The following is a 16,079-nucleotide window of genomic DNA, read 5'->3' as shown; positions in this document are numbered from 1 at the left end:
GCCAATTTTTTAACAGTATACCAGCAAATCCGTTGGGTCTCATCGTTCATGGTTTATGCTTTTTAGGTGTCAACGTTTTTGCAATCGAGTGTATGTGAGTGTTAATTATTCTTATTTGTAAGTTTTTAATTCTTAGTCATCAGGACCCCGTTAATAATGTCTGGGTCAATTCCAAAAGCGATCATCCCCCCCCCGGGCAAACCCCTGGGCATTTGACTTTTTTAAAAATGCCTGATCAAATTCCCCTCTATATGGGCCGATTTCTAGGTCAAATGCCCCACTGGTTGGGGCTGAAAAGTCATCGTGTTGGTTTTTTTTTTTTTTTTTTTTTTTTGTATTCGCTAGCTCTGTTTATATAAAAATCAACGAAATTCATACATTAATAAATTTAAAACAATTTATTATTAAAGATAATGCATAACATCACATATGAAACTCAACTAACAGAGAGTTCAACGATATATGTACCGATACTCGCTTTTCTTTTATATTTAATGTACATGAAGTTTGCTAATACGTGTGATAACAAGAACAATGATAAAAAACAATATGTTATGAAACCTTGACATGCCAACAAGTCGAGCTTCGAACGCCGAGCAAAGGGAGAACGAAGCTTGAGGGAACTTGGACATACCACTGAAAATGAGAAGCGAAGAGCAATATGTAACCCCGCCATGCCAAAAACAATCTCAGATATATTTGTTGGAACGCTTCTCTATGGTAGTATTAAATGGCTTACTACATTAAAAACTGTTTGACGCAAAATATACGAGTAAATTCTGGCTGTGAATAAAGCATTCCGACAATTTATGCGACCGCTGACCAGCATTTTTTCGACGGGTCAAATGCCCGATGGGTCGGGTTTCTATTCGCGTCAAATGCCCCACTATGTGGAGCCGAACAGGGGTCAAATGCCCGGGGGTTGCCCGGGGGGGGGATGATCGCGCTTGGAATTGACTGATACATAACAGTATTCTATACTGAAGGGTTATCTTGGATAAATATTCGATTATTATTATTATTATTATTATTATTATTATTATTACTATTATTATTATTATTATTATTATTATTATTATTATTATTATTATTATTGTAAACGCTATTACAGTCAATCCAGGTCACGCGTGAACAGTATTTCCAAGGAATGAAATGAACATTCGAATTTCTCTTTGTAATGTCCGACGTGTGAATGGAATGTTGGACATTTCTCTGGAAATCGTTCCTAAAAAGACGCATTAACAGGAAAAAAAAAAGATTAAAAACACCTTGGAAACAAGTGTTATTCTTGAAATATTCAATTTTGCCATGTAAAGAAAAATTCATAGCTTTATATCGTCCATTAGCTAAGGAAATTTATACGGGAACTCTGAAATCTCGTTGGCGATTTTCAAAACTGACATGTAAATTTCAAGACTCCGTTCAAATTTCAAAAATATGGTTCACGCGTGACCTGGGTTAACTGTAAAATAACAGGAAAATGCAAAACAAGAAACGGTTATGCACTAGTCAATTGAAACCCCCACCCCCCCCGACCCGGGGCAGATAGGGGAATAATAGGGGCATATAAGCACTTTTGATCAGAGATCTGTCCCCTGGGGGTGGTAGATATGATGTGTTTTGCTTCTTTATATGTCTCCACCTCGGGGGAATCAGGGAGATTTGACTGTGGTTGACTGGTATCGAAGTTGCACGTTGCACGTTGTCATTTTCGCGCCATCCATATTGGCTGATTATTGGCAAATGCTTCGCAAAATTTGGTTTAAAAACGATTCAAACGGAAGAAGAAAATTCATTCCAGCTCTATGGAAAACTCTGCCTAACAAACCCATGGTGCAGCCACAGGTACAAAAATGGCAGTCGCCTTTGCCAAAATCTCATAGCTAAGGTTGAAACTGAGATTTTAAAACCGCCCATTTGGAAACGATATATAGACGACATATTTTCCCTCTGGACTTTAAGGAGAGGAGACAATGCAGTTCATTGAGCAAGCTAACAAACACCACCCCACAATTAAATTTACGGCTGAAATTTCAGAAACAGAAACATTTCTGGATACAAACATGTATATAGGTGAAAGATTCAGGAGCAAATTATCCAGTTCTTGATGTACGTATGCACTTCAAACCTACTGAAACATTTCAATATACGCACTTCTCTTCGTGCCACCCACCAGGGGTCAAAAAAGGCTTCATCAAAGGCGACGCACTGAGACTTCTCAGAACAAAATCTTCAAAAAACATATTTGAAGAGTAAATTCAAAATCCTTAATCACGCCTACAGGAAAGAGGTTATCCCGAGAACCTTGTTCAAAGGACCCTCTCAGAAGTGCAACTTGAAAACAGGAAACTAGCACTCCTTCAAAAACCAAAGGAGAACAAATGAATCTTGCCTTTCGTTACACAACACTTAACCCAGCAGTGCCAAACTTAAAACAAACCTCATGAAAGCCTGGCATTTAATAGAGAAACAACCATTGCTTAAAGAAATCTACAAAGACCTTCCCCTCATATGTTACACTGAGAGGGTGGTCAGTCAAAGATATACCCATGAGAGCCAAATTATAAAAAAGGCTCAAATAGCGCTTAAGGAAGCCGTGCAGGCATGTTACTCTTGTACCCAATATGATTGCTTGTGATAATCCTGGCTGCCCTATAGAGTGGTTCCATTTCGAATGTATGGGACTTGTGGATGCACCAAGTCGAAAGCGGCTTTACACTGAATGTGCTGTTTAACATTTTCAAAGCTACAACTCTTCAGAAATGCTCTGTTGTAAAATGCTTGCAAAATTTAATAATCCACAACAAATTTTTGTAAAGATGTTTTAAAAGAAAACTATTGCCTTATTAAAGTATATTTTGCCCCTGATTAATTCAGTGTGAACGGTTTCTTTTTGTTTTGTTTTGTTTGTTTTGGTTTTTTTTTTAATCCCTTGCCAATTTGTTCTCAGGGGGAGGGGAATTTGATCTCAAGATTTTCCCCAGGGGCTGGGGGTTTTGGTATGATTTGATCAGGGCCTTTGTCAAATCCCCCTACCTGTCCCGGGTCCGGGGGGGTGGGGGTTTCAATTGACTAGTGCATTAACAGCAGCCTTGCATGCTCAGGGCTCTCTCTCGATTTCCATTCGCAGCAGTGAGACGACTTAGTTCCCTAAAAAAGTAGGAAAATGAGGACTGTAAAAACTTAACGGAGAAAATTTGAAAACTAAATGAATAAATCAAAATAAACTACTCACCCGACATCGCCAGTGAGGGAATCCGTCAGCGCGGGAATAGCGAACCAGAGCGGGACCTGGAATCTATTTCTGCTGTATTTTACCGTGGGAATTGTTTCCAGATGTTGTTTCGTGACAACAGTCAACAGTCAAACGTTAAATTGAGTGGTAACTCACTCGTCATTTGCGCTGTTTCATCTTGCAGGTTAACTTTATAACTTTAATTTCACATTTTTTAATTTCACAGTTTTTGTTTTTCGCTGTGATTTTTGAGGGGGTCAGTTAGGGGGTCAGTTGGGGTCAGTAGGGGGTCAGCTGACCCGGGGGTCAGCGTTTTGTCGAAACCCAGGAGCAGATGTGGTTCTGTTTGATATTGCTTGGCCTTTTAATGTCAGCGTTGAAATGAAATGTGTGCAGGTTCGTATTCCTCTCCGGGATCCTGCACTGGTTGTTCGAAAGCTTAATTTTCACTATGGCGTCATTTGACTACAACTATCAGAATCCTTCAGTTTTTTGTTTTCTCATGCTAATTAGAGCTATTGTTCTTTGCTCTCCACTGGGATTACAAAATTTGAATTTGAAAAGGAAAACGAAATGAATTCTGGTAGTTGTAGTCAAATGACGCCACCATGAAAATGGCCTATTTAAGCCGCGAGTAAAAGTTAACCAAGGTTTTCATTTCCCTCATTAAAAATGTCTTACAAAGGTAATTTAAGCTAATGGCAAAGAAAAGTCTAAGTCAAAACTGAAGGGCAAAACCTTTTCGAAAAACCGTTATTGTCTGGTAATTAAATTAAAATCCAAGTTTACCTTAGAGCGGTTTCCAATTGAGTGTTGTTAAACCAAAATCAAGGTAATTACGGTCGAACCTGCCTGTATTAAGCGGCACCGTTTTAAGCGGTCACCCTTTATTAAGCGGTCAGTTGTCAAAGTCCCGAAAATTACTTCCCTTATTTACTGTAATCCTGACCTGTATATTTAAACGGTCACCTCTATTAAGCGGTCGCGGTTACCCTATACTAAATCCCAGCGAGCTGTTTCTATTGTCTTGACCTGTTTTAAATGGTCACCTTGTAAAAGGAAACCACTTAAATATGGTAACAAATAGCATGCCAGGCAATTGAGCTTCTAATGAGCTGCACAATCGTGGCATTAATGTTTTACTAGTCTGTTTCAAAACCATGCCCTCCTTTGTCATACCATTTTACCGCCGAACTTTCTTAACCAAGTAAGTGATGTATTCTGTGCAACCTGTATTTTAATACAGGTTGAACGCTTAAAAGCGTTCAACCTGTATTAAGCGGTCACTTAGCCATTCCCCGAGGGTGAGCGCTTAATACAGGTTCGACTGTACTCTGGCTAGTCGCAACAGATCGAAACAACACAACAAGCCAATCAGAATTTGAAGCAAATACATGTAACCAGTGCCAAGCGCGTAAACACGATTGGTTTTGGTTTGGATTCCCATTGGTTGAGAAAGTGGCACGAGTTTTGTTAACCAATCACAGAGCGTAGTAATGCAAAACCAAAGCAAAGGTGAAATGACTTTCGACACTCAATTGAAAACCGCTCTAACCCAGGATGATTAGCTTAATTGGTCTTTGAACGACTGGGCCCAGCTGTACTTCCCGTCTCACTCACGCCCTTATGATAATAATGCTTCAATCAATTCAAACTTAAACATCGACCCCCCCCCCCCCCCCTCCACCCCACTCCCCAGGGCATATGAACTTTTGAAGATTGTCTTTTCAAATTCCTATCTCCTGGGAGCCAAAAAGCCATTCAAATGCTCTCCTTGAGAACAAATTTTCAGCTTGTATAACAAACAGTGATATATTAATGTCACCTTGAGTGAACCATTTGTTCACAAAGGTGAAATCCTCTCCTTCATAAACTCCTAACTCCCTAAGACAAGAAAAACCAACATGCTAATTCAGCCAGACCAAAGAAAAATCTGGTTGAAATTCTCCATTGATCAAAATTCCCCATCCCAGGGCATGATGCATACTGATCAAATCCCAGATAGCCGGGAGGGGGTGCGGGTGCGGGTGGGATGTTGAAGGTTCGAATAGGCTCCTTTCAAAATTTTAAAGTTCTACTTGATATGGAGATCCAGCGGATACAAACAACAAAAATGAATAAATGGAAGAAGAGTCACTGACTGCTTTTAAACGTGGACTGTCAAAAGTCATTTTATGATCCTTTTAGTTCTACTTTTAACTTTTGTGTATATATTTTTTGATTTCTTGTTTCTATGATTAGGTTTTTATTTGTTCTTGGTAATTTTCTGGAGGATCCTTCTGTAAACCACTTTTTGTGACGTTGGCATAATTTCCTCGTAATTTAAAGATTATTCAGTTTCCTTTGTGTCCTCTTAGCCTGACACTGTCAAGTTGAATTTTGATATATTGAAAGGAGCCAGCTATTAACTGGTGCATAAGATGGACTCCACTTAATTAGGCAGACACCCTGAGCTATTTAAATGTCAGAGATTCTGAGAGGTGTCTGCATGCCCTAAAGAGATTTGACTGTACACTCTTAATTAGTGGCCCCTTGAGGGGCCTGTTTCTTTAAAGACAGTACCAATAAGCATTTTTTAGGTCCATTTTCAGTGTACTGGTGGTAATATTGGTGAAAATGTGACCATTATGTTTTCCGCGGAATTAAGAGGAAACTTAATGTTGTCCTCAGAATTGGCCAGGACTGAAGTTTTTTTGTTTTGTTATGTCGTAAAATAGTCTTTGGCCTGAAAAGTTCTCAGACCTCCAAGCTTAAGGACTACCCAGGAACATCACAAATTATGCCATGCACTGTCACAACATTTAACTTTGAGAACATGCACAGCAAACAGTGAACTTTGCGGTAATCTGGAAACTTGTTACACTTCCTGTTAATCTCCTATCCCTTTGTGGTCTTCACCAGTGCACTGCCTTACAAAGACGTCCTCAAGTGGTGGGTATTGTTGACTGGTTTGTTAAATACCTCTCAAGTGATGAAATCATTATAATACTTGCAAGCCAAAATATTTCAAGGAAATTTTAGAAAGTATAAGTGGCCACAAACACACCAAAAAAAAAAAAAAACAGAAAAGGTGTTAGATCCTTGATAGATATGCTTTATTTATTTTCTTTTTTGCTCGAGTTCGTTTTCTTCTAGGGTGACATTACTATAAAAGAGGATTTGGAAAAGGCTTTTGATGGTCATGTTGATGCAGTTTTCCACAGTGCATCATATCTGGAATTATGTCTGGCAGAGAGTTAGTTAATGGCAATAATACAGGGTAGCATTTATAACTAAAAATACCGTGACAAAGTTTGTCTGAGCTGTTAGATAATCTCAGAAAGATTGCTAGAAAGTAATTAACATTTCTCTTCCTGGAGGTAATTGTCTCTTGAAGCATAACCTGATTGACTCTGCCAAGAAAGTACAAAAATTGGAGAGAAAATTATATAACCTTGAAAGTATTTAAGTACATTATAAGTGGCAAGGGGTGTAAAGGCCCTATTGGGGGTTTGAAATTAACAAGTTGGGGACATTTTCAATTTACAGATTCATTGGCAGATTCTAGTAAGTGTTGAGATCTTGGTTATTCCAGTATCCTTGATTTTGTTTCAGAAAATATGAAAAAGAATTATTTAGTTTGAAGAGTACATGTACATTAATTAAGGCCTTAATAATTTATTGTAATATATATAATAAGAGACATAACGTTTCCATGTGGGGTTTTCAGCTGAATTAAAATGTATCTGAGCAAGAATTGATCTCCTTTAATAATTTTTTACAATTATTGTATAGTTATGAAAATTCATAAAATATCAATGGGACCCACTAAAGTGGGCAAAAGGTATTGGCATGCAATGTTATGTTTGTGATAAACTGAGGTTTTCGCATATATATTTTTTTGTTTCAGCTGAACAAGCAAATCTAGAGAAAGTGAATATTCTTGGAACCAAAAAAGTTAGCAATGTAATTTCGTTTGTATATAAGTAATTTTTAAAAGCAAGTATACCTGTCAGGTGTGTTTAGATGTTTCAAAATCAATTTGATTAAGGTCACCACATATTGATGATCTACTTTAAAAATAATGTTATAAAGGGATACTTTTTGGAAAAAAGTATACAGAAGTGACTTGACCTAAATAACATTGATTGTTGCTAAATAAATGCCAACACTAAACTGTTGTAGATCACGCCGGCATAAAATGCAACGCTTGGTGTTTGACATTCTGCGCAATACCCCTGCCCAATAATGTTTTCAATTGCGTCTCTAACATTGCTTGCATTGTTTGAATTAAATGTTTCAACCACAGCCTGTTGCAAATAAAATGTGGCTCGATTAGAATTTAGTTGAAGCTCACACTTTGGTTGGAAAAGCCCTCATCGTCACTAATTCAATTGCAGTAAGTACCTACTTTTTAATAATTAAGCCAGCAGTGGGGTTGTTTGGTCTCCTTTCCAGCTGTCGTTTGGGCTTGTCACCCAATGCACTCCCTTGAGGGGGAGGGAGCGTGTTGCGTGAGGAGCCCAAATGACCGCTGCAAACCACAAAGGAGACTAACTTCAGTGGGGGGGGGGGGGGGGGATGGGACAAAATGTGAAGGTAAATGGAGCACTTGACAAGCTCAGAAGTCTTAACTAGTACCAGTAACCAATCCACCCATTTCTAACTTACAGAATGTTTAGGAGCGACACATTTAAAGATATATTGACTACTACAAAAATTTTCTCTTATATGAAGTTTCCATTTTTTTTATTTTTATTTTTACAGTGAAAACCATTTACTGCACCTTTCCAAAAACCTACAAACCCTATACCTCAACATGTTTGCAACTGCCATCAATCATTCAGCTAAATATAGGTTTCTGTTGGTCTTGAGGGATATTGAATTGAGCCACTGTACAGTCAGTTTGGGAGCAGCATTTGCTGTAGCAGAAGACATATAGAGCCCAATGGCTGAGTGGCAGTCTCAGTACCATGTCTGCAGGTGAAAACTGCAGGAGCTTTGTCGGCTGGTGAAAAGATCATATCCAGAAAAATACATTAACCAACAAAGCGGATTGAAAAGCACCAACACAGCATATGAACCATCTTTTGATCCCAATGGTTTTCCAAAACATTGACTGCAATAATTGATGGCAGGTAAAAACTTAAGGTAACCATTGACTGAATTTTGATTTTACATGTTATTAAAATAAGGCACAGTATGTTAACTTATTGATTCGTGTTGTCAGGTTTTAAAGCCTCTTGCTAATGGGACATTAGACCAAAGGTATCAAGGGTAGCTGTGAATCTTTGTTAGTAATAATTAGCTGTAATTTCAGGCTTGTTAGTGCCAAAGGATGGGGGAAAATATCATAAACATTTGCCTTTGTTATACTGCTGTAGCGATGAAGCATAGCTGTGTAAATGTTATTGATAGATTGTACCCACTTGAAATAATAATATTATTGTGTTCTTCTCTTGTTGGATTTCCGACATTTATGATTACATGTAAAATGGCTCTAAAATAATGTAACTGTGTTAATTTTCATTGTGTATTAATAATTGTCTCCTTTAATTCCCCTCACTTATTTTATTAGCACTTTAAATTATGGCACATTTTTCAAACCTCATTACTGGACCAAGAAATTCTATTCATAATGAAATTGTTTGCCTGTACTGCAGATGGAAGATATTGGTGGTTAGTTCTGTCTGTAGCACAGGCTACAGATTTTTTTTTTTTTTTTTGTATCTTATTGGATTTTTTTTTTCATTGTTAATACATTGATAGTTAATCACGTAATCAACACACACATTACAAAAAATAAAATAAAAGCATACACTAACACACAAACACACTACACTGTATATGCACACTTTGTAAATAAAAAAAAAGTAATGATTGTCAAGATATTTGCCCCACTTCACTTAAGGTGACCGAACACAGTTTGCACGCGCTTTACAGATTCTGTTAGTGATGCTAGTAAGTGCGCTAGGGTTGTGTTAAGCAAATACTATTGATCCCTCGATTTTATACCAAATGGATCACAAATTAAAGTTGAGTTTTGCTCTTAAAATAACTCAGTTTCTCGTTTGAGGATCCTTCATTTATCACAGAACAAAGACAGTGAGTTCACAAAGAGCTAATGTTTTTGCACGCCTTTCATCTTTGCTGGGAAAACCTAATTAAAAGCCATGCATGTGCATTTGACCAAAAAAATGTGACTGGTTGTTTTAATGGAAATGAACTGTTTTCTAAGGAACCGCTCGTTAGAATTTCGTGAAATTTGACAAAACAGTAGTTCTCTAAAAGTGTAACTCGCCTACAAACAAAAACCAAAATCTAACAGGGTATCTTCGAAAAACATTAAAGTGCAAAACCAACATTTACAGGACATCTCTCTGTTAAAATTACATGAAAACAGCGTCAGTATGTCAGTATTTTGTGACTTTTTCTGGATACAAAAAAATGGAAAAAATCTAACGACTGCATTTTTTAAAAGTTAAGGAAAACCATTATTTCTGGACAGTTAATAGCTTGCTGCATTGGCATGGCAACGACATTTTGCTCAACAAGAAGTATCAAAATTTATTCCTTCTTAGTTAATCTAGATCTTGCACCATGCTAATTTTGGGTACTCAGAAGTTCATCATTTTCAAACAATGTTTAGTCACAGCTGTATACTGGAAAACTGTGCTCGGCCACCCTAATGGACGCTTAATTTATTATTTGATATGGCAATTCTATCTTCGAGTTCATAGATCGAATCGATCTTTGACAAGAGGACCTGACAGGACGGTTTTAAAATGTTATTCCTACAATCAACTTTTTGTAACTTCTTTTAGAACAAATCTAAGGAGATTTATGTCCAACTGTAATAGGAAAATGTTTTTGGATCAACATTCCTCAGACAGTTAAAGACAAACCTGCTATAAGCACTCTATAAATATTACCTTCCTCAATATTGACGATTACATTCCTTGCTCTTTATTACTTATTACTTCAATTATTTTTGTTTCTCTTTGTTTCTTTTGTTTTCCTTTTGGTATATCTTTCTTATTTTTTCTATTCTACTTAATAGTTACTTTTCTTATAAATTTACTTCCTTTAAAGGGGCACAGTATTAGTTTTTACTAGAGGTGCCCCTCTACTCTCCTCTACCTATTTAAATTGTATTTTTGAGCTGTGGTTTATTCCACGTTTTAATACATCCAACTTTGTATTTTGCGCCTATGTTACAGTAAGAGTGGAGAGTATAAATAAATAAATGTAAAAAAAAAATGTAACGAGGAATGTAACGTAAGAACGATATGCACTACACAGTAGCTCCATTGAAAACAACCTGCTACAAATGGCTCGCTGAGAATGAGTAGCACACACAAGTTATATTCCATTAACAAAATTTTACTGATCTGTCAGTAAAATCTAATTTAAATGATTCAACAATAGAAAATCCTCATTTCTTGTCCACACTGTACCAAGAAGTGGTGCTACAAGGAAAGCCTTTGGCGCTTGCTCCTTCCCTTTGATTTTGGAAGTTTGCCGATTTTATTGGCTGCTTGAGCTTTCTTCATGTACCAAATAGGGTCTCCATCCTTTATTTTACTCTTTATGGCCAGATAAAATGGGCGTTGCGGCTGATTCATCTCAGTTGGCCTGTGGCGCTGGAACATTTTGTAGCATTTCACTGCTGCAAAGTGCAATGTTTCACTGGCTGGCTCTTCTAAGCTTGAATGGACACCTTTGAAACCAAGCCTTTCCTTGCCTGTTTTAGAGTCTTTGTCCAAGAATATGTCGTCCCACTTCAAACCACGACTTTCAATGAGAGTGCTCTTGCCAAACATCTGACCAAGAAACTGCCAGAGAGTTGCTTGTAGCTTTGCTGGGAATTTGTTGTCTTCATATTCACCAACCTTATTTCCAGGTCGCTTCCTTTTCCCATGGGAGACTCTTTGGGTTGAGCTTCCCTCCTCTGACTGCCTGTTGATGTTCTCCTTGTTGGCAATGTGCTCTACCCTTTTATGAGCTGTTGAAATACATGAACATGAATATGCTGCAAATCAGGTTTATATAGTATCTTCCTTTCCAGGGGCCAGATTCAAGTTAAGATTAATCCTATTTATTATTCCACTATTATGTCATTTCACCAAATAAGGTCAAGAGAACGCGCAAAATATGAGACCGTAATACACTGTAGTGTCCCGGTTTGACCGGTTTACAACAGAGCGAATACGGACGGAAAAGGCAGAAAAAAGGAGCAACAATGGCCAGACTGAATGAAGAATAGTTTTTGAAACGATGCAAGTTCAAAAACAAGTTTTTAGCATGCCAATCACTTCTCATTTATCTTTTCATTTCATCCAATCAAATTAAAGACATTTAACTGACTTTCTGTGTTGTTTACGCCATTCGTACGCGCCATATACCGTTGGACAGTTAATGCCGGGTGTATTTCAAAACTGTTACCAAAACAGAGAAGCCAAAATAACAAAATCTTTTTGTAGTGGAATAATAAATCTCTTATTCGATGGTTTTACATATAATACTCGCGGACATTTTGATCATTGCTCATATTTTTCCTCGCCCCTTCGGGGCTCGGAAAAATACTACGCAACTCGCAAAATATCCGCGCGTATTATATGTAAAACCATCGAATAAGATATATGTATTGGTTCTTAACAATATTCTTTTGTCATTATAACAATAGACTATTGCTCAGAAACAATACATGGGATACATCTTAACAGAGGCAGGCTTTGTGAAACTGGCCCCTGGCCACAGAAATGTAAGCAATTCAAAATGTTTCCCAATGCTCAAATCCATTCAAAATAGCTTCAATAATATTTTTTGATGCCCCCTTCATCCATTTACTTGTTGCTTGCTGTGTTACCAACATTTGCTCCAAAATCTTCTAACATTGAGTTTTTCATTAACTTTTGCTGTAGGTAGGTTAGTGTTACTTTAAATCAGAAATGCCGCAAATGGTGGTCACCGTATGATTTCTGAAAGACCACCCTAGTTTGACACAACAGCTACCAGCCCAATATGTGGTTAGATTTCTAATTATGTGCATCAGTGTTCATGCATGACGTAGCATGGCATTGTGACATAAATTATGTGCCCAGTTAAGGTGTGCATAAACAATATTGGCGTGACCCTACTTACTGGTAAGCTTAATTTTACCAACAGACAAAAAACAAAATCAAACAGGTGCAAACAAACAAAACGTTAACACGCTGACAGTCTAAGGTCTCCTCACCTGCAAATGATTTGCTAATGAAAACTGTGAGAAACAGTCAAAAGCTTCAATGTCTCAACATTAGTAGACCTTGAGACAAGATTTACTCAAGAAAACAGTTAATTTTGTTTCCCAAGATTCTCAATGTTTCCCAAGATGAAGTCAAGCGAAACATTAAGATTTGAAGGAAACAAAATTTACGGGTTTCCTGTGATTTGCCATATCGCACAACAAAGACGTTAAATAGATCAAATTTGGAAAACAAAAGACAACAGAGTTGACGATCAGTAGACTGAACAAACTGAGACAATATCTCAGTAACACACCAGTCCACAAAAGCACCGACTGACTTCACTGATTTAAGAAATTACTTAATCAGCTCAGGGAGTCCTTCCAGGTCAATCATACTACACAAACTAAACACTCTTTAAGATCCATATAAACTCTATACTTTAGTAATTACCAGCACTGGTACCTTGGTTTCTGGTTGCTTCTTTTTTTCTGCCTGGGGCAGTTTTGCCAGCACCCTTGGCACCTGAACCTATTGTAATGGAAAGAGGAAACTTTTCATCACACAATCAGCAACAAAAGTAGTGGTTTGTCTTCAAGTGACGGAGATGATTGAAGGATTTTTTTGGGTTTGAAATTTTCGATTGCGGGATTTTTTTGGGTAGGAAAATTTGTCATGTATTTTTTGGGTGGCTTGATTTAAGAAGGAATTTTTAGGGGTTTTCATTAAACAATCTAAAGATTTGTAGAAGTGCCTGCGTATCCCAGCCACGTTGTCATTCTGCATAATTTTATTGTCAACAGAAGATGTTCTTGGGTGTCTCAAGTGAGTTGATTGTTGAGTCTCGAGATGCCGAAAAGATAACTTCAGGTGGAATGATGAATAAACAAACACAAACATTCAATTTCTAATGTTTTAATTTCTGTGTTATATCATTTAAGGCTTTCTGAAAATTTTTAAGGCTCAGAAATTCAGCATGGGATTTTTGGGGGGTTAATTTTTGGTCCAGGGATTTTTCTGGGTTTTGTTGGAAGACCTAAGCATTTTTTGGGGTTTTGATTTTTGCCCCAATTTGAACATCCCTGTCACTTAAAATCTGGAGTACCCCACCCCCCCCCCCCCCTCGGGTCTCCCCCTCAGAATTTCCATTGATCTTCCCTGGGTGGGGTATGGATATTCTCTCGAACCACACAATCAACAAGTTACATGAACCCTCAGCCAAAATAGAATAAAAAAACAAACAAAAACAAAACAGGAATTACCCACCCATCACAACCAACAAGACTCTCCAGATGAATTACGATTAATTCAAGGCTTAACCCACCCCATTCCTACCAACAAAACCTGTCCATTTCTTCATTATACCAACCATATATTACAGAGATGTGGCAATAGACCTATTTGGCTAACCCAGTGTTTTACCCAATTCAGATCCCCCAGGGTTAAGATTCTTTGTTTATTGCATTTGCATTATAATGTGGCATTCACATTTAAATGATATGGAAATACTTAAAATAAAACATTTTATGCCCAAAGGATTTGAATTGGGTACAACATTGCGTTAGCCGAATATGTCTATAGGCAACAGTTTTAACAGCAACATGAAATAGCCCACCAACAGCTTGCCAACAAGTCACCAACAGGTAACTGGCAAGTCATTAACAGTTTACTTGACTATGGCCTGACACTTAAACTAAGAGCTTTACTGGGGAACTGTTCTTCAATTTTATGCCAGCAACATTTCTTCCTTAGGAATGTCAAGCACATTTCGAAGTTTAACGAAAGCATGTGAAACCTCATGAAAGAGGCACAGGAATGTGTTGATGCTGCACTCAAAAGCTGTAGCAAAACTTGCAGGTTGCTACAGGTACATGTGTGATAACTCCAGGGTAAAAAAAAAACTGCTTTTTAAAAAATTTGGGATATGGATTACTCTAAAATAAAATTAAATGACTTAATTATTGCAAAACTCAAAACTTCTGACAGGTAACTTTCATAATTTGATGATTTGTTATTATAATAATTAAGGATCTGGCTTTTTCATTGATTGGTCAGGCTGGGATAATTCACATACCATTCACATGATCAGCATCACACGTCTCTTTCCTTTGAACCCCAATCATCTCTGTAAATCTTTCACACTCTGTACCCCAAGAGTATGTCTTGTTGTAGTTCTCTCTTAGACGAATGGCATCATCAAGTCTTTCTTCTGGCTTCTTCTTGGACAGTTTCTTGATTTTGTGAGCCCATTCCTTTGGTTCTTCTGACTTGACAACAACAGACTTTCCACCTTCTACTTTCTGTAAAGCTTCAGCAATTCCAGACTCAACAGTAACAAGCACAGGAACACCAGCAGAGATGGCTTCAAGGGCAACCAGTCCAAAACCTTCAGTGCGAGAAGGCATGGCAACCAAGTCAGCTCCATAGAACATCGTCTTGAGTTCATTTTGATCACAGTAACCACGGATTGTCAATTGTTTACGTTTCACCTTTGTATTCTTTAGGAACCACTCCTCCATATTTCTATGTTTACCTTCAGGTGCACCGACAAATGTGACCTTAAATTTCTCTCCAAGAGAACCCACTGCACCAGCAATGATGTCATATCCTTTCAGAACAAGATCTTCATAACTTGCTCTACCAAAAACAAAGACACTAAACTCATCTAGACTACCCTTAACTTTACCACGTCTCTGATCCGAGAGACAGAAGAAGCTCTCCAAAATCCCTGGAGTAATGACCTGTACCTCAATGTCTGGTAAGCAATTATTGTACTTCTCCTGTAGCCGTGAGCCAACAGCGACAACCACATTTGCTGCTTTGCAAAGTTTGATTTCTTCTTTATGCTTCTTCTCATTCTCTTCAATTGTATCAAGCCCAGGACTTTCAGGCACTTTATGCTTTCCAAGGTCTTCACAAAAGACATGAACAAACTGAATCCACTTGCAGTTTGTTGACCGCTTAATGCAGTAAGCAGGAGTACCAAACTTGCGTCCATGGCCTACCACAATATCAGGATGTGGCAATTCTGGAGGCGCCAGTCTCAACCAATCCAGAGGATTAGAAGTTCCGGGAACACTTTCAGCTGTTATTACATTCACTCCGCTTATTCTAGCATCTTCCCTCTCTAGTTCACTGCTTTTGGTGACATAGCAGTGAACTTTGATCTTCTCCCTTGAAGTTTTCGCCAAATTGATAGCAAACTCTCTGTTGAAAGTCGACAAACCGCCCTTAGATGAATTCCACTCGTTGCAAACAAACAAAACATTAACACGCTGACGGTCTTTCTCATTCACAGTCTTCCCACGACTTTCTGAGCTGTTTCCCGTCTCCATGTACATTGCAGTTATGTCCTCCGTTGCAGACATGTCCTCTGACGTCATGTGATATGATGGGCCAATCACATAATGCGATCTATCTTGGCCCACGCGAATTAAGACTGGTAAAGAGACTCCGTTGCAGTTCGGTCTTCGAGCAAAATTGGTTATTCGACGGGGTGAGGGTAAGTGGCAAATATATTTGACTTGATTTGAAAGCGACGTAACTGAGCGGCTTACATCGATCGACTTCGTTTAAAAATCGAAAGCAACAGTATGTGCGTTGGTGTTCAGTTTCCATAAGCCTCTAAAGTCTTGTTC

The 16,079-nt window shown here is 38.0% G+C and overlaps 2 protein-coding genes across 12 annotated transcripts in view; both read right to left on the bottom strand.

Annotated features, from left to right (window-relative positions):
- LOC146457978 (uncharacterized) overlaps positions 1-16,079 on the bottom strand; it is a 134,247-nt gene that overhangs the window by 33,868 nt on the left and 84,300 nt on the right. The gene's annotated exons all lie outside the window — the stretch shown is intronic.
- Positions 12,835-15,824, bottom strand: LOC146457981 (uncharacterized). The gene is made up of 2 exons (XM_085091205.1): positions 14,516-15,824; positions 12,835-12,972 (listed from the first exon to the last, which is right to left on the bottom strand). Exons 1-2 carry the CDS (start codon positions 15,822-15,824, stop codon positions 12,884-12,886), a joined length of 1,398 nt encoding a protein of 465 aa, XP_084947331.1. The 3' UTR covers positions 12,835-12,883.

The sequence above is a fragment of the Pavona decussata genome, unplaced genomic scaffold, assembly GCF_977016875.1.
Source record: "Pavona decussata unplaced genomic scaffold, jaPavDecu1.1 SCAFFOLD_234, whole genome shotgun sequence".
In the NCBI taxonomy this organism is placed as follows: Eukaryota; Metazoa; Cnidaria; class Anthozoa; order Scleractinia; family Agariciidae; genus Pavona; species Pavona decussata.
This window is presented reverse-complemented; position numbering and strand designations above follow the sequence as displayed.